The sequence below is a fragment of the Lagopus muta genome, chromosome 2 (genome assembly GCF_023343835.1).
Source record: "Lagopus muta isolate bLagMut1 chromosome 2, bLagMut1 primary, whole genome shotgun sequence".
NCBI classification, from domain to species: Eukaryota; Metazoa; Chordata; class Aves; order Galliformes; family Phasianidae; genus Lagopus; species Lagopus muta.
The window spans coordinates 13,748,879-13,771,453 of record NC_064434.1 but is presented as its reverse complement, the minus strand read 5'-3'; the positions used below and the strand labels follow the sequence as shown (position 1 = coordinate 13,771,453).

Here is a 22,575-nt window from a genome sequence, read left to right as displayed (position 1 = left end):
AAGCAGTGCAGCAGAGCAGGGGCTGTGGGCAGTTATATGGCCTCATCTCTGCTGCTCTTCCATGGGTACACGCTGCTCCTGCTCCACGTGGGGTCCCTTCCACGGGATGCTGTCCTTCCCACTCTGATCCTGTGTGGGCTTCCTATAGGCTGCAGCTCTACAAGCACTGCTCCAACACAGCTCTGCATCACAAGGCCCACCACCCTTCAGGCACTGCTTGGGCACAGGGCCCCACAGGCAGCAGCTCCCTCAGCCCTGCTGCTCCATTCCATGGGCTGCAGCTCTAGTGGGGTTCGTAGTTACCCAGAGAATTTTACAATATTAAAGACAAATCATTATACTTTTTATTTAGACTGACCACTCAATGCTTTTATAAAGTTTATTTCTTTGCTGTACAGAGGCAGAAGTGTAAACCATCTCAATAAACCTACATCAGTAGCTACCCAGACATGGTACAGGTACACAAAAAGCCATTATGTAACTTCAGTGTTGATACCATATCTAACGCAGAACTGGATGCAAGTAATGCAAACAGCATCTACACAGTGGAAGGCATAATTCTATTAATATTTACATCTTGTTCCTCATAACGAAGGCTTCTGATACATCAGTTCTTTCTTCATCTGTATTTAATAATCCTTTTCCATAGTAGTGCAGCCTCAGAACTGAAAAGTGCATTTTCTTTATTATATACATTTCCAGAAGGTTTACAGATTGTTCCAAAAACAGTTCTCAAACCTTCATTTTTCAAATTCATTTACTGAAATGCGTTTTCCATCAATTGAAATTATTTCATGAATTAAAAACACTGTTTTCCCATATGCAATTATAAAATCAAAGCTCCTAATCTCAAATCTAGGAGCCATTGTCTTCTGACTTGGGAAGATTAAACGTTCCTGTGCAAGCACCCAATCCGCTGCTGTTTTAAATTTAAAATACTCTGGAGCATTTTAGGTTGGCAAGTTTGCAGTTCCAAACAGCTTTGGAATAGCTCTACAACACAGATATTTACATGTTGCGTTAGATTGAGTTGTAGTTCCTCTCACTCTGAAAGTGAAGTGAAAGAAGAATCCAGTTACTGTCACTGTAGGAAACTATTCAGTCATTTCACAAGCAAAATAGTTAAAAAACAAAACAAGATTAAATAGTCAGCTCTTCCTCTCGTCTATGAAGTAAAATTGCTAAAAATAAAGTACCTTTCATCTTCTAAGCTACTGCAATTCTCGCCACATTTATTTTTAAACCACAACCACCACAACATCCTGCAGCACTAGAGATCTTGACAGACTGAATCCCAGCCGATCTTGTTTTAGGAGATTAAAATACTATGTTTCATCTCCTGTCCACTCTCCTGTAGATAGGGCATAATGAGAAACAGCAGCACAGTGTCTTGTTTGAAACACATCTTAACTCCCATGGCAACCAGTTTTCCAGCCGAGCCGCTGGGCTGCAGATTGAGAACTCACACACACCGCCCAACGGTCAGCTCTGACAGAAAGCCAGTAATGAGCAGAGGAAGGAAGAGACAGGGTCAGAGAACAAGAGCAGCTTGCTGTGTCTCATGTGCCCAGCCCTTTGCCTCCTGCTGCCATGAAGGAACGCAACAGCATAAACACAACTTTCAGGTACTTCCTACGCTCCCGCACATCTTAGCACACTTGAACTATCTCCTGGGGTGAAAACTTACTGTGTTACCTTGAAGTTGAAAACTGTAAGACAGTCTTTTAAAAATGAAAAAAAAAATTACATGAGGATAAAAATGTAAACGGGAGATGTTACCTTCACCAGGAGGAACTGATGGCTCAGTTTCAGAAGTGACAGCTTCCTTATCTCCAGAAGTTTTGTCTCCTGGTTTATCTTGCTCCACGTCACACAGATACACATCAATGGGTCCTTTTGTGCTCTTTACATGTACTTTGATGCAATCCTGTAAAATAGTGACTTGCATATTAAACAAAAGACAAACCTTACATGTCAGTTACGTATTTCTGCACGTATTTTAATCCCAACAGAACAAACACAAGAGTGACGTAACTATTTAAAGTTGTGCTACTAGTCCTGTGTAAGTTAGAACTTGGTTTTCAGACTAATTATTAGGTAACAATAAGCTAACAAGGTTTCACTTGTGGTGGGCAGCATACCTAATGAATCCGTTCAGTCTCTTTACTGATAAACAGCCAAGATTTATCATATGCTAAGAACAAAAGTAAGAACTTGACAGTCGATGCCATGGATCAGAAACTAACTCAGAGCACACTGGGGTTTTATAATAATATGTAAAATACACTCTAGTACTATTTTCCTTTAGCAGACATCGCATTGCAAGGCACAGACTAAGTCAAACTCAGTGGGAAATTGCTAGAACAACATTCTCTCCAAAGAACTGCCTTTCAAATCCTGCCTGCCTCTGGAATCTTATCCTTCTCACCAGCATGGGATGAGACACAGCTTCTTTTGCCTGTGAAATCAGCAGATATATGCATAGTGGATTTAAGTCTTCTGTTTTTATTGATCTGTACCTTCTTTTCCTAGGATGACCTGAACAGGAATAGGTATGCTGTACCATGAAGAAAGGACGGCCCACATCCCCTGCCTCTACGAAGAATACATGTGGACTACCAGAACTATTTCTTTTGTTGATCATATTGCATGTTTCATACTTCAGTACTACAGTAACAATAGTTGCCTGCTCATTAAGCAGTAAGACAGCATTTACTTGCTGTTAAGAGTTATCAAATCAAGCTTATTTTGTTTGTTTTATAGATTTTGCTCAACAAGTGTTGGTTTCATTATCCTAACAATGACCAAACACACTGATACTGGAAATGGGAAACATGTATTACAGCTGCTCCATTATTGCCAGCAAAACTAATGTAGTAAGTAAAGTTCACACATTCATTGTTTAATAATTTAAACAAAACAAAAATCCTAAAAATAATTTCCTTAAGACTGTTATACCTACAGCACTATTTAGTGAAACACAAAAACAACGAACTACCAATATTTGCTACACACAACAGAGAAACTCAGAGTCAGTTAACAATTGCTACTGCAAAAGAAATAAGATTTAAGAACTTCTCTACCATGAAGAGAGAAAGCTGTAAAACTTACTTCTTTAGGAATCGGTATTTCCAGTCTGGTTTCTTCTGGAGCTTTGATTGCAATCACAATCTGTTTTTGAAATGCCTGAATGCTACGGATATCTTGGTACGTCACATAAGCTAGTGTATACATTGGTCAAGGATTCTGTACAGTTATTTGCTAATGGGCAGAAGCAAAGAGCATGATGTTAAGATATGCTGACCAGAACACCCACTCTAGAAAAGTGGTCAACAGTTCAGCTGAGATTACTTTAATATTAGCTTTGTAAAATTAATTATTAGCTGACAGGTAGAATTTTTTTTTTTGTCTTTCATCTTTCATGGAAATCAAGGCATTCAATATTATGAACTCTGCATTTGATAAAACAGTTTTCGTGAATACTGTCATAAGTCTATAGAGCAGAGGGAAAACAGTCTTGAAGAATTCACTTTTTTCATTTGATATTAACAATATATAGAAATAATTAACTGGAAAACTGGAGAATTGCTTTCTTAACCAGAATAGATAAACCATAATGAAAAGTTGGTCATACGACATCACACAGGAAATGACCACATTTCTCTTCATTTGAGCATACACCTTTTAACATTTTACCAGGCACCAGAGCTCAGCCTTAATTTATTGTACCCGAAGTCAAAATACAACGTATATGTCCTAGTAAAGTTACCAAAGAGGTCCCACCCTTATAAAACCACACCTGAAAGATTAGGACATGATCAACGTACCATTGTATCTTCATGGCAAAAGGCCACTGTCACTCTGTTTTGGGTCCTCTTTCTCATCTCAGTAAGCAACTCAATCTCACTGGTAGGTCAAGATCTGCCCCTGAGACAACTTTACTCTACAGTGGAAAGAACAAGGTGATGGTCAGGATTCTAAGACCACTGCCCCACTTACATATTCCTGTTCCTTGTTACTACTGCCAATAATTGCTTATCTCAGTAATACCCTATTCCTTACCCTCACTGGCACCAGGATACTCTGCTTTCCTTTCCATGGCAAAGTGCCCTAGGAACGAAGAGCAAACAGTCCAACTCCAGTCCTTCCCACTCTTTTTCTGTCAGTATTCTCCAGTGGAAACATCCCACAGACAGCACTCTCCCAGGGATCAGTCACACAGTACACGATCCTATAGAGCATGTGCCTATTATATACTAATACAGAATAACTGATGATCTCATTACCCAATATTACTGCATACCTGGGGTATGAGTCTAAATCTTCTGCAAGAACACCTGAGTACTAGCAACCAAAACCACATGCTAAAGTCATGCAAGAGTTAAAAGGATATTTTGCATTTTCTTTGTCATCTGTTAGATCAAATAACTGATGAGCACAATCCTTGATTAATTCATCCAGAGCTTCTTCCATGGCTGACAAGTCAGAAAGTTCATCTTTAAGGTTTTGCCGTTGTGTTGCCATTTCAACAACTTGGTCAAGATTAGAACCTCTAAAAGAATATGAAAGTTGTCTAATATGCTGATGAAAAGAAGAGCCTGGTTATTGAACACAGAAAGTGTACTAATAGAAAACAACCAGGAATTCTGGTATCCTTTACTCAGCTGAAACATGACACAATGTGCTTTTTCACTTGGCACTTGTTAATATAGTATGTCATGCAGACAGCCTGGGGATAAAGAAAAACTTAACTTCTTTTTATCTGTTAAAATAATTCAGTGTGCTTTAAAATACTTTCAAAGCTATACTACTCAACATTGTTGCATTTTATTGTTTCAGAAATTACAAGATTTCAAGCCAACTTACACCCACTGGATGTGATTCTTTGATCTTTTCTGAATTAAGTCGATCCCATCCAACACGCTGGTGATGTCGTACACTCTTCGTTTTTGCACTCCAAGAGCTGTTGCTACGTCGTTTAAATCAAGGACACCATCTGGAGCACTTTTGACAAGATCCATGAATTTTCGAGTCAAATAAACCAAGGATGCATCAAATCGAGGCCTTTTGACCTTCAGAGTTTCTGTAATGTTTTTGATACAACATTTAGGGTACGTTACCATGGTAATACAAAACGTCTCTTAGAAAACAAGTGATCAAGTAGCAATTAACGTAAGAGTTTGAAAGAATGCAGTTATTTACATCAAAAAGTCCATTAACAAGATGCAGTGGTTTTATCTTTGTGCTTTCCACATTTATAACTAGCATGTGTAATAACAGTCGTGTCACCACATGATTTGTAGGACACGAGCTCTGGCTATTAAATCAACAGCAACAAAAACTTAGGTTAATTACAGGTAGTGTCAGGGCACTGACAGAGAACTGCAGCTTTACCACTTACTCCCAGTTCTTCGTACCTTCTTGGCTCACACAACCTAGTAGGTCTCACAAATAATTCTCAGGCATGGTTCAGGAGTTAGCTCGCCTCCAGGGACTATTTCAGTCCACTTGGTTCCAGAGTCTAAGAATGTAGTGTATGGACACACTGAACTTGTAATGTTTAGCATCAGGGACTAAAAATTGCTGCAGTCACTGTTTAATTTACTATACAACAAAGATCTACAAATCAAGAGACACCAGCGTACAGTCTCAGAGCAGAAAAGGACTCATCAACAGCTTGGTTAATGTTAGATTGTTATTTACACATGCCTGACCACTCCTTCATTTTAAAGCACAAAGGTAGTTATGGTACATATGCTCTCATCTAAAATCTCTGATGCTAGTCAATAAAAGACTAAAGTGGTAAAATACCACTGCTACTTGTGCCTTGTACTGCAAAGTATTTCATATCTTATCAAACTTTGCCACTAAATATGGTCTAATGCTTCCAGAGAACATGGATGCATGTGTAAGGAAGCTTCCCTAGAAACACTCTGCTTCAATTTTTTCCCAAGATGAACGAGACGTGCTCTTCAATTTGCAATGTATCGCTCTCGTTCTGTGACTACAAGGCTGTGCTCTTTCTAACAGAAGTGACAGGTTCAACAGCTTTCTACTCCATTTTGAATGGTGTTACTGTGAGATTTCTAAGAATATTCTGTCAGTGAGAAACAAAATCAGAACAACAACAAAAACCTAAATTTGCTCAACCCTGTGTTTACATTTGTCAGTACTGATTGAAAAATAATGCTAGTTATTAGTACCAATTGAAAAATAATGCTAGGCAGTGTGATGCCCTAGGTTACTTCTCTGTAAGCTCATTTTCTTGATAGCTGTAGGGATATATACTTGGCAGATGGAAAGAGAAGAGGGAAAACCATGACAAATACATTGCCATATCTGCTAGTTAATTAAGCATGCAGCTGTTCTGTCTATACGAGGTCTGTAACAATTTCTCATTTGTTTACAGCATGTGTCACCACTGTAAAAAAAACCAAACCATTAAATACTTCAAGGATAACACATGGAATGCAGCCACTTACTTTTTACAACTGGTACGTCATCATCCAAATTCAAGTCGAGCATTGGTGTCTGAGGAAAAAAATAGAGCATAATTAATGCAAGATGCCTGCTGTTTCAAGGAAGCACAGGAAGCTTTTAACAGAGAAACCCACGACCCAACTCTAGATGCTACAGTAACAGGGGTGCTGACAGCTCAGCAGAGCATACTGTGAAGGAACCCCATTCAACAAAGGCACACACACGTTAATACCCATCAGATTTTTCAGCTCTTAAGTTGAGCACATCTCCTGCTGTTTTGGAAAGCAGGAAACATCAATAAACTCCATAAATCTTAGGCAGTGGTCACAACACAAACCAGTATCTCTATAAAATCTATAAATACCAGTTTTGTCCATTCCGTGTAATAGCTCACATACAGTTGATACAGTGGTAATGTACAGGATTGCAATTATTCCGCAGCAGACTTCCAAACTAGCAGCAGTCTGCTCAGTTCTCAAACTCACATGGTAAGTGTAGCTATGTACGTTATTCTATTCTCCCACTGCAATTTAACAAAAGCATTATTTCAAATTCAGACTCATTCTAACTGGAAGAGATCTCAAAGTTGCTGGACCAACCTCCCATTCAAAACAGAAACAGCTGTTACATCTGATCACCTTCCTATTGGGTCTGGAAAGCTTCCAAGGCTCATGGCTGTCCCTCTCTAAGCATCCCATTCCACCTGCCTATCTTTATGATTTACCTTTCTGCCAATTTGCAACCTCTCCTGATGTTTCAATTTATGGCTATTTCCTTTTAGCCTGTCATCATACACTGCCCTTAAGTATCTGGCTGAAGCTTCTTGACAACTGCCTTGCAAATAGTCATGGGTCGCTGTGGCTTAAAATGTTCCTTCAGTTATGTGCTCTAAAACATGTGTACCACTTTTGACAGACGTCTGATGGCTGCCCTCAAGTTTATCACCATCCTTCCTGTACTGGTCAGTCCCAAATAAAACACAGCACTCCAGGAGCAATGTAATACTTGACAAGTAAAGGAGAACTACTTCCTTTGGCCAAGCCAACAAATCTGATATGCCTCAATGCCAGAACATACTGTTAGCTCATATTTAGCCCACTGTCCATACAGACTTTCAGTCAAAACAGGACTCTTCAGCAGAATGATTCCACAGCATCTCAATTGCTAGCCTTTACCATGTTAAGTTACAGTTCCAGGTGTAGAATTTACAACTTTTCAACTTTCTTGCTCAAGTTGATCAGCTCCTTCATGATCCATCCCTCCAGCCTATGCAGAGGTTCCTAACATCTTCCCCTCCCCATCTGCTGACAAGTGTAAGCATCAGAAGGGCACATCCTCTACATCACTGATAAACATATTTAACATTATTGGTCCCACAGTAGACTCCTGAAGAATTCCCCATGAAACCCACTTTCACGTTAAGTATAAATCTTTGTGCACTCCTCTTTAAGCTTAATGATCCAGTCAGTTTTGAATTCACCTGCTATCTGCAGGATACCCATTTAAGGATGAAGATGCTGCTGGAGACCACTTCAAAAGTCCTGCTAACGTTACTGTAGACAACATCCGCAGTTTGGATTTACAGTCACTGAAGGTACTCAGTTTGCAAGGACAGTCACACTGGCTATTTCCAATCACCGTCTTTCAGTTCCACAACCTCTCATAGATCAGAGTATAACCTAACAATGACATCAGCCAGGTCTCTCAGACCCTTTATTAGTGATGTTACTACCCTCCATTAGGTCCTACAGATTCAGGTTGAGGTTTCTCTATTTCCTTGCTGGCTGTTCCTTTCCAGCTCAAACCCTACCTGTTAGGCACAAAGTCTAAGGGACATCCAAAGAGCTAAGAGGGCTGAGCACTTCAGCCTTATCTGTGTCTGCTTTCATTAAACTACTTCTTCCCTTTAGTAGCAAATTCACATTTTCCTCCAATCACCCTTCCTTGACTGTTAACACAGTAGTCAAAGATCCAGTCATCCTTGATTATGTCCTTACAGGCCTCCACCCTTCATCTTTCCAAGCTGCCTCTCTCAGTATCTCAGTGACATGCTGCTTGAATAACCTGAGCCCTGAAGACTGCCAAAGTGAGTAAAAGTTTGAGAGAATGTAAAGGTTTGTTTACATTTGGGTCTGGAGAACAAGTCTTACAGGGAGCGGCTGAGGGAACTGGGATTGTTCAGTCTGGAGAAGAGGCAGCTCAAGGGAGGCCTTACTGCTCTCTACAACTGCCTGAAAAGGTCACAGTGAAGCAGAGGTTGGCCTCTTCAGACAGTGAAGGTCTCTGCTTGCTGTACGACTGCTGGCAGAAAGATCTGCTTTTGCAGATCCCACTGCTCTGTAACATCCCAGTGATTCAGCACGTTGCAAGTGCTGACTCAAATGTACTCACTGAGTCTTCCCATAGTTTGCAAGCCTGCCAGGATCACAAGCACCTTGTTTTCAGCATGCTGATCAGCAGCAATAGTGTAAGACTATTGAAAAGGCCTATCTTCTCATTTTGGAGAATGTGTTGAGAAATCAGTGGTTGTTCTATTTCTCTTTGGTACCTGCTCTAACTTAGGGTTGGAAAAGTACCTCTTCCAAAAGTAAAATCCCCTGCTACAAGTTTTTAAGAACATCTTTCTCCCTTTTTAAACATACCTACTAAAACCGGTTGGAATCTTCACAGTAAAAATTCAACTTCAGTCTATAAATTCTTCAGGACAGGTTAAAAGTAAGAAAGCATATTGTAGCATCATCAAAGCTATGAGGCCACCAGAGCCGCCCCATCCCCACAGGTACCTCACACAAACTCAGAGCCACAGTTTCTGTGTCCTTTACAGTTGTGTGCATTGCTCATAATAAACAGATTATTCTCTGCTGCCATCTGTTCATTATAGGATGGCTTAGGTTGGAAGGGACCTCAAGGATCATGAAGCTCCAATGCCCCTGCCACAGGCAGGGCCACCAACCTCCCCATTTAATACCAGACCAGGCTGCCCAGGGCCCCATCCAACCTGGCCTTGAACACCTCCAGGGATGGGGCATCCACAACCTCTCTGGGCAGCCTGTTCCAGCACCTCACCACTCTCTGTAAAGAACTTCCACCTGACATCCAACCAAATCCTCCATCAAACCATCAAACATCAAACCATCCTCCCCCAACTTAAAACCATTTCCCCTTGTCCTATTGTTATCAACCCTTTCAAAGAATTGATTCCCCTCCTGTTTGTAGGCTTCCTATATAGGTACTGGAAGGCTGCAATAAGGTCACCCCACAGCCTTCTTTTCTCCAGACTGAACAAGCCCAGCTTCCTCAGCCCGTCTTTGTAGTGGAAGTGCTCCAGCCCCCTGATCATCTTCGTGGCTCTCCTCTGGACAATCGCATTACGTTACATACATCTCACATTCCATTACTATATTTAGCAAACTGAAGCTGGTTTTTTTCCTTCAGCTAGTTACCCTTGTTTTCCTCTGAACCTCTGAGCCGTTGAGAGGAACAAAACGCTCAGCTGCAGCCTGGCTGCTTTTCTCCAGTGCGCTCACAGCCCATTCAACTCAACCATAGCGCCGTACCGCTAGGACAGCCCCGAGCGCAGCGCCGTCCCGCCCCACGCACCCCTCCTCCCTCCGGCCCCTCAGCGGCAGGAGCCGAGCGCCAGCCCCAGCCCCGCCCTCTCTCCGTTCCCAGGCAGCCCCTCCCGCCCCCGCCCGCCGCGTACCGCGCTCAGACGCAGCGTGTCCGGCCGCAACGGCCTCAGGCGCTCCCACTTGGAGGCGGCGGCCATGTTCGCGCAGCCACTCCTTCCTCACGCCGGCGGCGGCCTTCGGAGGAGCGACGGAGCGCTCAGAGGCCTACCCGATGAGGCTGCGGGCCCGTGCTGGAAGAAGGCTCCTCCATCCCCACCCCGCCTCCGGACTGCCCCGGTTGCCCGGGCTCGCCGCGAGGCGCTGCGGCCGCTCCTACCCTCCCCCACCTGCGGGCGGCTTGGCGGCGGATGGAGCGCTTGCGCATGCGCGCACCTGGCGAAGGTCACGCAAAGGCGGTGCGTCGGCGCTGCTCTACCCAGAAGCCTTTGCGGTGCTCAGGCCGGGCACACATCCTGCCCCGCGCGGCTTTCGCGCCCTCTCTCGCCGGAACTGCTGCTGCGGGCGGAATGGCGGGAAGCGCGTTCCTCGTTTGTGCCGCCAGCGCCGCGTGCCTCGTGCTTCATTGTCCCGTTGCCGTCGTCTTGTACTTTCAGTGCGCAGCCCAGAATCACAGACTGTCTCCCAAGTTGGCAGGATCACCGAGTCCAAAACCCGTTTTCACACAGGACCGCTCAAAACCCAAACCCCGTGTTCGAGAGTGGTGTCCAAGCACTGCTTGCTTGAACTTCGGCAGTCCCACAGCCCTGGGCAGCCCGTTCCGTGCCCACCGCCCTCTGGTGCACAGCCTATCCCTGAGCCCCAGCTGCCCCTCCCCGACGGCTCCATGCCGTAGCAGCTAACTACTGCCTCAGACAAAAACAATTTTTTGTTCGCCCCTTGTCTGTTGATTGATTGCTCTTCATGTCAGTTAGCTGTTCTGTATACAAATAATCTGTCATGGAATTCTTTTGCACAAAAAATTCCAAAGCTTGCTTTCCTGCCCTGCCACAGGAAATGAAGTTTCAGAGTGGGTTCTCTAAATAGTGTGAATTTCATTGAACTTCGTGTAAAAATACAACGTGTCCTGGTATATGGAAATCAAAGTCATGAAATATTTCATTTGTCTTCTAATGGCCAGACAGGGCAGGTCAGGAAACACGCTCTTATCTTGAAAATAGAGTGAATTTATTTTCGCTTACTAGCTGTTTCATATCCCTTCAGATTAGTTATTCCTCTGAAGAAGCTTGAGTCACCACTGATAAAACAAATGACTCTAAAGAGGATGGATTTTCATCTTGGTAACTCATTTTTCAGTTGCTCACTTGCACATTAATAATCTTTGTAGAGATGTGTAGAACTTGGGCAGTTTTCATGCTTTTCTCCAGGTACGTTTGGATCTGAGAGATGGAATGTGTCAGGAGAAGAAGCAAGCAAACTATGCACTCAGAGCAGCACAGAGGGTTGCAGGTTTTGGTCAACATACACATGCTTACACACACACAGGCATCCATTTTTAGCTCGTACGTGGGAAGCAGGAGCTGCCTAAGCAAGTGCACTATTATTTACTGACCCTTGAGAGACAGCAAATTGTGAAAAGGAGAGCAAAGAAACGTGCTGGTGGTGGATTTGATAGGTAGTGCCAGCAGGGAGTCTGCTGCTTCAGAGCATGCTTTTCCTCTCTTTCCCACCACAGCTTCTCTCCTGCTTTTATCCTCCCCAGGATCTGCAGGGTTTTCTCCACTTGCACACTGTACCCGTGCAGCCAACGCGTGATACAAAGCCCAGGAGGAACACCTGCTTGCAAAACAAGTCTTTGCAAAAACATCATAAACGATCCCAAAGTCAGCTCTCTCTACAAAACGAGGTATTTGCAAGCTACAGCCACAAACTGGTTCCCTTAAAACTGTCAAAATACTTTGTTCTCTCCCGAGATCATTCTTCAGTCAGGTTCTTTTAGGTCTCTGACCTAATGTTCTGATCAATTTGTGAGAAAATAAGGTGAAAAAGTGTCTTAGAGCTCCTCAAAGGCATGTCTCTGTAACAGGAGACATGAAGCCTTGAATCGTGCAGTTAAAGAAATTGTGTCAAACTCTGCTTGTCAGTATTCCAGGGGGAGCTCAGAATGGGTAAAGAGGGTTTTCCTGTCATGGGAGCAACTGAAATCACTGAAATCTAAAAACACACATTTTTGTATGAGCAACGTAATGCTCTTTAAGTATTCAGTGGCAATAAATACAGTCCAATGAAAAATGAAGATTGTGCTCTTGCTGTTATACTCTCAACTAGAGACATATCTTCCCATTGTAAAACTACTGTTATAGGTTGTTTTGGTGTTTGTTTGTTTGTTTGTTTTCTGCAACAGCAAAATGACCTGGGTTGCTTTGGTTTGGGTTAATGTAAAGAATGTGCTATGCAGAATAAAAAATCATTAACTAGGATTTTTATAATTGTTGAGTAGACAGATAATAGCAGGAATGCTAGCTGCTCATAATTTGAGGATTAGGGTGTGTGGCTGTATGAGTTTCTGTATTAACCCATGTGAAAGAAATTGCATCAACATTTAATAATGCTGTTGTTGTAGCAAGTCATAAGATCTAGTTCAGTTGTTCCTGTGCTTGTCTATCAGTGGCTGGTGGAAATGATGGAACAAAGAAAGTCCCGCATGACTTTGGACTTAGAAAGGCTTTTCCTGTGTTTACACTGAAAGTCTAAATCTTCACTTTTTTTTTTTTTTTTTAAGGAAAATGAGATTTGGTAGAAATTGACTTGATTATCAGGAATTTAGGCTACCACGTTCTATTGAATGTGATATTCTCCCACTTTAATTCTTTATTCCTCTTGCAGATGAAAATGTAAATTACTGTTTACCTATTTACTGTTGTCTTCTTCTATTCAAAAATGTCTGTGCAGTTTTTTTTTAATATCTCCAGGCATTAATGGCACTGGACGTGTTTCTTAAAATAAAAGACATTTATCTGAAATCTAATTTTCTTCAATTTGATTGATTTTCGACCCACCACCAGAGGGCAATAATTCCATTTGCTAAATGGGATTTTTTATAATTAATGTACCCTAGAACAATTATTTCATTATAATTTTTGAGGAACTGTATTTGAATTTCAAAATGCCATTTTCTTAGAAAATACTTCAGCTGTATAATTTAATGTCTATTACGTTAATAGAATAAATCTAACATATTTCTCTATAACACTTTGGCATGTATGTTGTACTTCCATGCTGAGCAGCTGAAATAAGACTTAAAAAAAATCTCACTGGCGATCCTCATGCAGGACTGTAATGCTGCAAGGTTGAGATCTCATGCAAAGAAGGATTTTATCATTCTAACATATTAAGGTTTATTTTGAATGGCATTTATTCCACTTTTCTTATTTTGTTACACTATTGTGAAATTATTGTTTATTAGCCTGTATTTGTAATTCTAACTTTAGAAACTATATCACCTGCCAGGTACCTTTATATCCCTATATGATATGTATTTCTTTTCTTTATGTGTATCGTATCTCCAGCAGTTAAAATGAAGGCCTTGTTCTCTAAAAAATCATACACTTCTGGTCTCAAATGCTGTCTTCTCTTTAATTAAATCTTGCAGCTGGATTTTCCAGGAGATGCATGTGTACTATTGTAAAGATGAAGCAAAGCTAATAGCATCCTGAAAAAGTACCTGAAAAGGTATGAAATCATTAAAGACAAATGATAGATGTAAGTATCATATAGGTGCAATTCTCTGTATATATTTTTATGTCTGCTTGTTTAAACTTCCTGATCTCATTCAAATCCTGTTAAGGTTCTCACCACTACATATTGATATAGAGAGTTTTAATGCTACCATGTAATTTTCTACACTGTAAAATGTAATAATTAAAATGTGTTTCTAGTAATAGTACTGTCTTTCTTGTGCTCAGCTTAATATGACTGAAAAAAAAAAGATGGTTAAGGGCCTGGATCATCTCCCATATGAGGAAAGGCTGAGTAACCTTGGTCTGTTTGGCCTGGTGAAAAGAAGACTGAGAGGGGATCTGATCAAAGTTTATAAAAAGAAGTGCAGGAGGCAAATGGATGAGCTCAGACTCTTTTCAGTGATGTGTAGTAACAGGACAAGGGGCAGTGTCCAAAAACTGGAACATATGAAGTTTCACACAAGTATGCAGAAGAACTTCTTTACAGTGGGTGACAGAGCACTGGAGCAGGCTGCCCAGAGAGGTTGTGGAGTCTCCTTCTTTGGAGATATTCAAGATCCATCTTGATGCCCACCTGTGTGACCTATTGTAAGGGGTTGGATTCAATGATCTCTTGATGTCCCTTCCAACCACTGCAAGTTGGTGATTCTGTGAAGAAGGAGCACCTTAAAATTGTGGGATAGGACATGAAACGGGGATTAATTAATGTGAAACTTAGGTAAACGATTTGTTACTACCAAAAAGTGCTGAAAATTCTCAGTTTATTCCCTCACTAGGAGAAAGCAGCTTCATTTCCCCACTAAAGAAACAAAATAGTTTCTACCTATGGAATGGCCAAATTCAGCTTTGCCTATAATACTCAGGATCCTGAGTTGCTTTTGGTTGAAAGGCAAATTCTAATAAATAACGAATCGCGATTGTGAATATTATATTTAGCTAAACTCCAGCAAAGCAAAAAAAAAAAAAAAAAAAATCCCAAAAAAGAATTGGAGTGGTTACCATAATTATATTCCTCTCATTTCTCAAGATTTCAATGACATTTTTCCAGGAATAATCAGACTGGCATGCTAAATAAATAACTAAAATGCAAATGTGTGCTTTAAGTTTTGCTCACCTTCAGTCACATACGTGGAGATGCCTGTATTTTGGCCATATAGTAAGCATACCATACATTATGATACACTAATTTTCCTAGTGTATCCAGCCACTATTTGAATGCAACTGCTTATTGATAATGAGTTCTTTCGCATATGAGTAAAAGAAAAAACTGTATCCTAGCAAAAGAGGAAAAGGCTATAAGCCAAATCAGTGGTTCTGTGGGGAGGATTCATTCTGTGGACTACATATTGAGTACTTAGGATTCACGCAGTTAAAAGCAGAGCTTGTGAAGAAATGAGAATTTCATGCAAAATGTAGATGCACAAATCCAAAGGGTTTATTTATTTATATTTAATTTATATTTTGATTTATATTTATTTTATGACTGGAATGTTTTAGATAGCTGTGAAGTGTCTTGTCTGTTTTCTGCTAAGGGGTCAAAGATTCGTAATATTTCAGTGTCAGCTGGGTTTTGTGATAATTAAGGAGGTTATGATTCAGTGCTGATTATTACTGATTATTAGTGATTATTAAGAATCTGATGTTTAATGATATTTGTAGTTTCTGAATATGTCCTCTGCTACTGTCAGAGGAAAAAAACTGCTACTGCAATTTCTGTTAATATCCTCAAACATTTAGATTATGTGTGATGTGATTATTTCCCCATTCCTGCAGCCACCTAAATGTCTATTGACAGAAACATGTCCCCACTTACCCTCTCTTTGTGAAGGATATTATGGGTATTAGTATTTTTCCTTTTGGGCAGTGGAGTTTATTTAATTATTACCTTAGGTCATGCTTACAACGTAAATGATAGAGAATTTTCCTGCTATTTTATTAAAAGGCTCAAGAAGATCAAAGGTCCAGTCAGATACAAATAGAAAAAAAAAAATAGCTGATAGGCACCTAAGAAGGTTGCTTAAGATCAATAATGCAAAATAAATATTGACCTCTATCAGAAGGTGGATTCTTGAAGGCAGACTTGCTTTTTATTTGAACATTTCAGTGGCAACGCATCTGTAACCTTTTAGAAGACACTTCTCTACATTTTCCATAAAGCAGGAGAACATTGTGGCCTAGTGATTATACCTGAATCAAAATTCTATGCTCATATTGATACCTTAACTGGAATGATTCAGCTGGTTCCTGGTGCTGAGCATGTAAATTAGGCACTTGCAGTTCATACAGAGAATCAGTCTTCTGGAGTAGCTCAGAATTTCATGGCTGCCATGACAACCCCCGGGCTGTTCCACAGATCTATGGGCTCTGCTCAGAAACCTGGGCTTCTGCCACAGGTACGACTCTGCTTTGTAAGCTGGAAAGGCAGTCATGGTCTTGTGCTTCTGGAATTCGTAGTGTAGCTTTTCTGGTAAAGTTAAGGAGCTGTTTTGGTGTCCTGTCATGAGAAGTTGGCAGGAACTCAGATTTGAGGGAAAACACCAATTCATTGCTAATTTGACTCCACTGAGAACTTGAATACTTCATGCTAGTGCCTTTTATTACCTCTTTGCAGTGGTAAGCGATTTAAAAATAGTCTATGAAGAAGCAATGAAGATTGTTAAGTGTGTCCTTAGTACAAGATTTGTGCTAAATATTGCTGACGGAAATCCACAAATAAAGTTTTTCTGTTGTGACTACTTCAACATATAATAAATAGAAAATGACTACTTGATTTTATCTTTAACTGTGTTGCAGTGCATTGTCTTAAAATATCTTCGTGAAAGACTTATGCTTTTGCTCAGTTACACCATTGATGTTGTATGCAGGTTCTTTTCTTACCCATAATAAAAATGATAGAATTGTGTTTTACTAAAAGGACACAGGAAAGCCTGCAAAAAACTTTGCTTTCTACGAATATGAGGTACTGAAGTATGTTGTTTATATTCTGTACATGGTAATGATCAGTGGGAACAGCCAGTTGCTGGAAGAGTTCAAGAGCAGAGATGTAAAGTGGTGCTCTCTCTGGAGTGTCCACTTGTAACAGATGTTCTGGAAAATGAATGTACTGCATCAGCGCTGCCCATTTAAGGGCCTCTACGGAGTATCCATGTATGAGGGCTGCTCCAAAAGTCATGCCTCCTATTTTATTCTGCAGATTCGAGCATATTTTCATGTGCACAGCACGCAGGCTCTTGTTCATCACTGCCAGAATGCATAGCTAATGGTGGTGGAAGGTGACAAAGATGATCAAAGGACTGGGAGCACCTCTCTTATGAAGCAAGATTGAAGGAGCTGGGCTTGTTCAGCCTGGAGAAGACTCTGGGAAGACCTCATTGCAGCCTTCCTAAAAAAGGAGCTTATAAACAGTAAGGAGACCATTATGTACACAGTCTGATAGTGATAGGCTAAAGGGGAATGGTTTTAGTTAAAAGAGGGGAGATACAGGTTAGATGTTAGGAGGGAGTTCTTTACTTGGAGGGTGGTGAGGCACTGTCACAGGCTGCCCAGAGAAGCTGTGGATTCTCCATTCCTGGAAGCATTTAGGGTTGGGTTGGATGGGCCCTGGGCAGCCTGACACAGTGGGTGGCAACAAGCCCACTGCAGGGGCTACATGAGCTGTAAGGTCCCTTCCAACTCCAGCCTTTTTGTAATTTATCGGCATAGTTACCTGCTTTTCAATCAGAAGGCTCCTACCCTATGTATTCTTTTTTTTTGTGTGGAAGTTATTTCAAGTCTGTAGTCATTCTACTATGCTGCTTTTCTGTTCTGGCATAGCCTGTTCACTGTGACATTTGAAAGGAAGAGAACTGTAATTTGTAAGGAAAAAATTAGAAAGGTTTTTTTGTTTGTTTGTTTAATTTTTTTTCCTAACGTGAAGATAGTAAAGCAGTGGAACAGGATGTCCAGAGGACTTGTGTAGTCTCCATCATTGGAGGCTTCCAAGACAACTGGATAAAGGCCCAGAGCATCTTCACCTCATAGCTGACTCTTTTTTGACTGGTCTAGAGGCTTGCTATTGTCTCTTCCAATATGGATTTTCTTATCCTTCTGAGAGACTTTAACTACCCTGACATCTACTGGAAAAATAGCATGGCAAGCTGTAGGCAATCCAAGAGCCTCCTTGAATGCATCAAGGATAACTTCCCGAGCCAAGTAGTAGACAGCCCCACCAGGATGGATGCTGGACCTGTTGCTCACCAGCACAAGTGAACTGATTGGTGATATTAGGACTAGAGGCTGCCTGGGCTGCAGTGATCTGACAATGGTGGAGTTCACATTCCTGGGGAATATGGGATAGATGAAGAGTGCAATCAGGACGCTAAATTTTAGGAAAGCCAACTTCCAGCTCTTCAGGGAATTAGTCAACAAAACTCCCTGAGAAGCTGCCTTCAAGGACAAGGGGGTGGAGTAGAACTGGCAAAGGAAATCATTTGAAACTAAAAGAGGGGAGATTTAGACTGCATGTAAAGAAAATGTCTTTTACAGTAAGGGTGGAGAGGCACTGGAACAGATTATCCAGGGAGGTGGTGGATGTCCCATCCCTGGAACCATTCAGGGGCAGCTGGACAGAGCTGTGAGCAGCCTGCTCTAGCTTTAGTTGTCGCTGTTCATTGCAGGGAAGTTAGACCAGATGACCTTTAAAGGTTCCTTCCAATTCATATGATTCTATAAATTATCTTGTGTTCCAATGATCAGACGAATATGCAGTATGTGAGAATTCTGCAAGTGAGGACTAAATGCACTGTCAAACTGATACTTTCTTTTCTGTTCTCCATTCTTCTCTTAGTCCTGTGTGCGTCTTTTTGACAACTGCTGAGCATTTAGCTGTTTTCAGGAGCTGTCTGCAGTGCTCAAAAACCTTTTCACTAAGTGGGTAACAGTCCATCATTATGCACATACAGTTAGCAGCTGTAGCAAGAGCAGAGCAGAAGGAGCATCAAAAAGTGGTATTGAGAAGTGTGGTTTTGGCAACATCTTCACATTCTCTCTATTCTGAATTACTTCCCTGAACTGGGAGAAAAGCAGGTAGCAAGGAGGAAATAGCTTTTGGGTTGCCTTGGGTTGCCTTGTTCTGGGGCTGCTACTGTTTTTTGGCTGAAAGCGAGAGCTGTCCACTGTGAGGGCAAAGGGCTGCATTTTGTGTCAGTAGGGCGTCCCAATAGGCGCCTACAAGCTGTAACAGCTGCAACTTGAGCAGATCGGTCTGAAACTGTCGCTGATACTTACTCAGATTGTTTCTGTAAAGCTTGCAAGGAGTGTTCCTGGTCTGAAAACCAGAAGGTCTGAGCAGCTTTCTGCTATAACTTAAGAGTGGTACTCTTGTCTCTTTCGGGTGGTAAAGTCTGCTTGAAAACAGTATTTATCCTGTTGGTTGAAAGTGTGGTATGAAATATTTCCCCATGCATTTAAGGATGGCATTAGTTTTTAAAAAATATATATTGTAGCTTACAGCTCAGATAGAAAAGTCTTGATGTACACTTAATTATCAAAAGTTGTCCAGAAATTCATGTTGTTTCTTTACCTTAATGTTTGTCTGCACCATTTTTCTGAAATTAGAATGATTTTGTTTTTTGAAATTAGAGAAGACAGGTGGATGTGCCAGTCTCTTTTGAGCACAAATACAAGCAGCACACTCTTGTGCTGCAGCTCACACATATAGCCCATTTTTGAGCACTAAATATTAGTATCTGATGCATTTTGTTCAGTGTATGGGAACTGCTGAGTCCTGAACCTTTGATTGATCACCTGAGGCAAGCCATGAGTCAACCACAGGAGCACAGCTGAAGGCAATTCACCTGTGCTGCAGGAAGGGGTGGAGCCTGGCTGCACCTCTCCTAGACCTATTTAAGAGCTGGCTACAAGTGGGGAAGGATCTCTTCTGGAGATTGCCTCTGCTGGTGTTCTGTGGGTGAGCCCAGCATAAGAGTAAGCCTTGCATTTAGTCTCTTTTGTTATCATAGTTTTCTTTGCCTAACTCTCTTGTTTATTTTGTGATTATAACATCTTAATATCCATTGATTATGCATTCAGTTTAAACCAGGTGCCAAGAGCTTTAACAAAGAGAGGGGATATAACTATGCTACGATATGGGTCTTATTGCAGAGGAAAAGGTGGAAGAAACTGCTTTAAGTGTATTGCATAATGCATGTATAAGATTTAGCAAGTCTGGATTAATTTTTTTCTTAAACATTCTTTTCTGGGCAAAAACTAGACTAACTCTGTAATTACTTACATTTCAATCTTTCAAGTTATAATTTTTAAGCTTAATCAAATCTGTATTGGTTATACTAGTTACTTTGCTTATCATACCACAGAATGAAGGTGAAAATACGTTCTGATTCTTTTCACATTTATCAGAAATTCTAGTAAGTTTGATCAGGAGTTTGTTTTGATGTAACAGATGTTGCTGTTATGCACAGTCTCTTTAGAAAGCATTTCTCCTACCTGTGAGATGATCCATGGATTACAAGCAGTGGCTTTTCTGCCTCATAGACCACCTTCTTCTTAACCACAGATGGATTGTGCCTGCTATTTACCATATGAGACCACCCACAATGAAAAAACATGGATTTTTTGCTTATATTTTTAAGGCATCTGCAGTGGAATTCCCAGGTCACAGCCTGAACCAGTGGTTGAGCATGAGGTGAGAAAGTGTGGCTGACCCAGGGAGCTCAGGTGTAAGCAGTGCACCAGAGTAACCAGAAGGGGTTGAGCCTGGAGCCACTTCTCCTCATCTTCAATAAGGGTTAGCAGCTGAGGGAGTAGCATCTTTGTGGATAGAGACTGCACTTCTCTTGGGCCAGTTGTTTGGAAGGGGTGAAGTAATTTTCCTTCTTAATTACCTGTTATTGCTCAGTAATGCCTGTATCCTATTTGAAGATACTGCTATCATTTTTTTGCCATACTGTACCCAATTAAAACCAACCTTGTGATGTGCCTAAGGCATCCCCATACATCTCTAAGGCGAGTTAGGTACTGCTTGAGACCTCCAGAGGGAGACCCTGCCCACTTAATTTTTAAAGTTTATCAGACAACATCTTTTAGAAGCCTTCAGCATCACCTTAACTCTCTTTGTAGTCTCTGTAACAAAAATCCTTTTGGAAGGAGTGACCTATTAGATGTCTAAAAGTAGGTCTTGAAGAAGAAAACGTTGGCTAGTGGTCATTTTATGTACTGCTTGAGAGCCTTGTGTTGGTCACCTGAATGTGTTACCAGCCAGCAAATGAAAAAAGACTTCTTCAATGCTTATCACCCAAGCTGAGAAATCAGAGGACTTATTACTGTGCTTTCAGCGATTTCAATGGCAGTTATTGCGTTGTTCCTCATTTTGAAAAAATGCCACTGGTTATGTTTTCACTAATAGCTGTTGCATCATCAGATTATACTGAAATCTGGCTTTAACAGGGGGAAAAAAAAATTGGAAGCTCCTTTAAAATACTATTTATAATAAAGGTAGTGAAACAAAGAGTACAAGCAGCAGGTAAACTAGATTTGGGAGATAATTAGCAGTTTAGGGCACCCTTCTTTAGTTTGTATAGATCTTTAAAACTAATCTCCAACTGGCAGGTTTTGGCTGCTGTGGCTACTCACAAATACAACCCCAAAGTTTCCAGTTTCTCCCAAAAACCTCCTGTTTCCCTTCACATGATATAAAGATGTTTGTCCAATATCTCCTGTTTTATAATTATTATTTTTTCTTCTCTCTCCTGGGGCTGCTGAAATTGTCTGTGCTTTAGACCCTGGAGCCAAATAAGGGGAAATAGTTGGGAAGATACCATATTCTGTGGGAAGCAGGGGTGAGGATGCATGAGGCTGGAGAGGAAAAGGCGGGGGGGAGGGTGAAGGGTTCGTATTCTTGACCTTAGGTGGCTGGTACTGAGAGGTAGTGTATTGTGTTGAAGCACAGACAGAACTGGAGTTTGTGGCTGGGAAGGAGGGCGGAGGGAGGAGGAAGCTGGGACAGCGAGGGGGGGAGGAGGAGAGAGCAGCATCTCTATCTATCTTTCTTTGCAGACCACGCTGCTAAACAGCCAGGGGAGGCTCATGCTTCCCTAATATCCATCACTCTCTGCTTCCAGCGTGGTCACAGACAGAGCAACAAAGAGGGTCTCGGAGGTAAGATACTTAAAACTTGCAAAACTGTAGCATCTGCCAAAAGGAGGAAAAGATTCGGCAACAATGGGGAAAAAAAAAATTATAGATTATCAGCACCTGGGAATGCTGAGAAGGGGCGGGAGGGTAGCTGGAAACTCATGTCCTCAGCAGGCTGAGGAAGTGTGAGCAGTAGCAGCAGCAAGAACAGAGTAAGGGGGGGGACAGATTGGATTTGAGGGGATCAGAATAGCAGCTAGTTGTACTCAGCAGCAAGCAGTTTGTGTCCCAACTGTCTGTGTGGGAAGAGGAGAAAAATGGTAGAAAAGCTATGTGGGTGAATGCTCCAATACCTGAAATATAGGGCTGAATAAAGCTTAACAAAATATACAAATGGATAATTTATTTACTGAATGTGTACTTCTGGAGTGAACTAAACACTTCATTAATTTATGCATGCAAAAAAATGTAAATGAAATGCAAAGCTGAAGTCTAATATTGATTGAATTCTGTGGAAGTTGCAGTTTAGGGCTGTATTTCATTTCGGAAATGAATTCAGTAGCAAAAAGGTGAAACAAAGAAACCAAATGAAGCATTTTTAATTGAGTCAAATGGAATATCTGTTTGACAATTATCGTAACAAAATACTTATGATA

At 41.2% G+C, this 22,575-nt stretch overlaps 2 protein-coding genes across 7 annotated transcripts in view; one reads left to right on the top strand and one right to left on the bottom strand.

The window, feature by feature from the left end:
- Window positions 1-365: 365 nt before the first annotated feature.
- E2F6 (E2F transcription factor 6) lies at window positions 366-10,442 on the bottom strand. Its single transcript, XM_048934730.1, has 7 exons — window positions 10,184-10,442; window positions 6,483-6,531; window positions 4,867-5,083; window positions 4,394-4,552; window positions 3,112-3,226; window positions 1,780-1,927; window positions 366-1,047 (listed from the first exon to the last, which is right to left on the bottom strand). The coding sequence occupies exons 1-7, from the start codon at window positions 10,247-10,249 to the stop codon at window positions 1,043-1,045; spliced, it is 759 nt and encodes a 252-aa protein (XP_048790687.1). The 5' UTR covers window positions 10,250-10,442; the 3' UTR covers window positions 366-1,042.
- A 9,250-nt stretch (window positions 10,443-19,692) lies between these two features.
- The window catches only part of GREB1 (growth regulating estrogen receptor binding 1), an 87,050-nt gene continuing 84,167 nt past the window's right edge, over window positions 19,693-22,575 (top strand). For all 6 annotated transcript variants that reach the window (XM_048934721.1, XM_048934719.1, XM_048934718.1 and 3 more), the window contains exons 1-3: window positions 19,693-19,753; window positions 20,419-20,471; window positions 21,842-21,943. The gene's annotated coding sequence lies outside the window, so the exon portion shown is untranslated. The remainder of the gene's footprint in view (window positions 19,754-20,418; window positions 20,472-21,841; window positions 21,944-22,575) is intronic.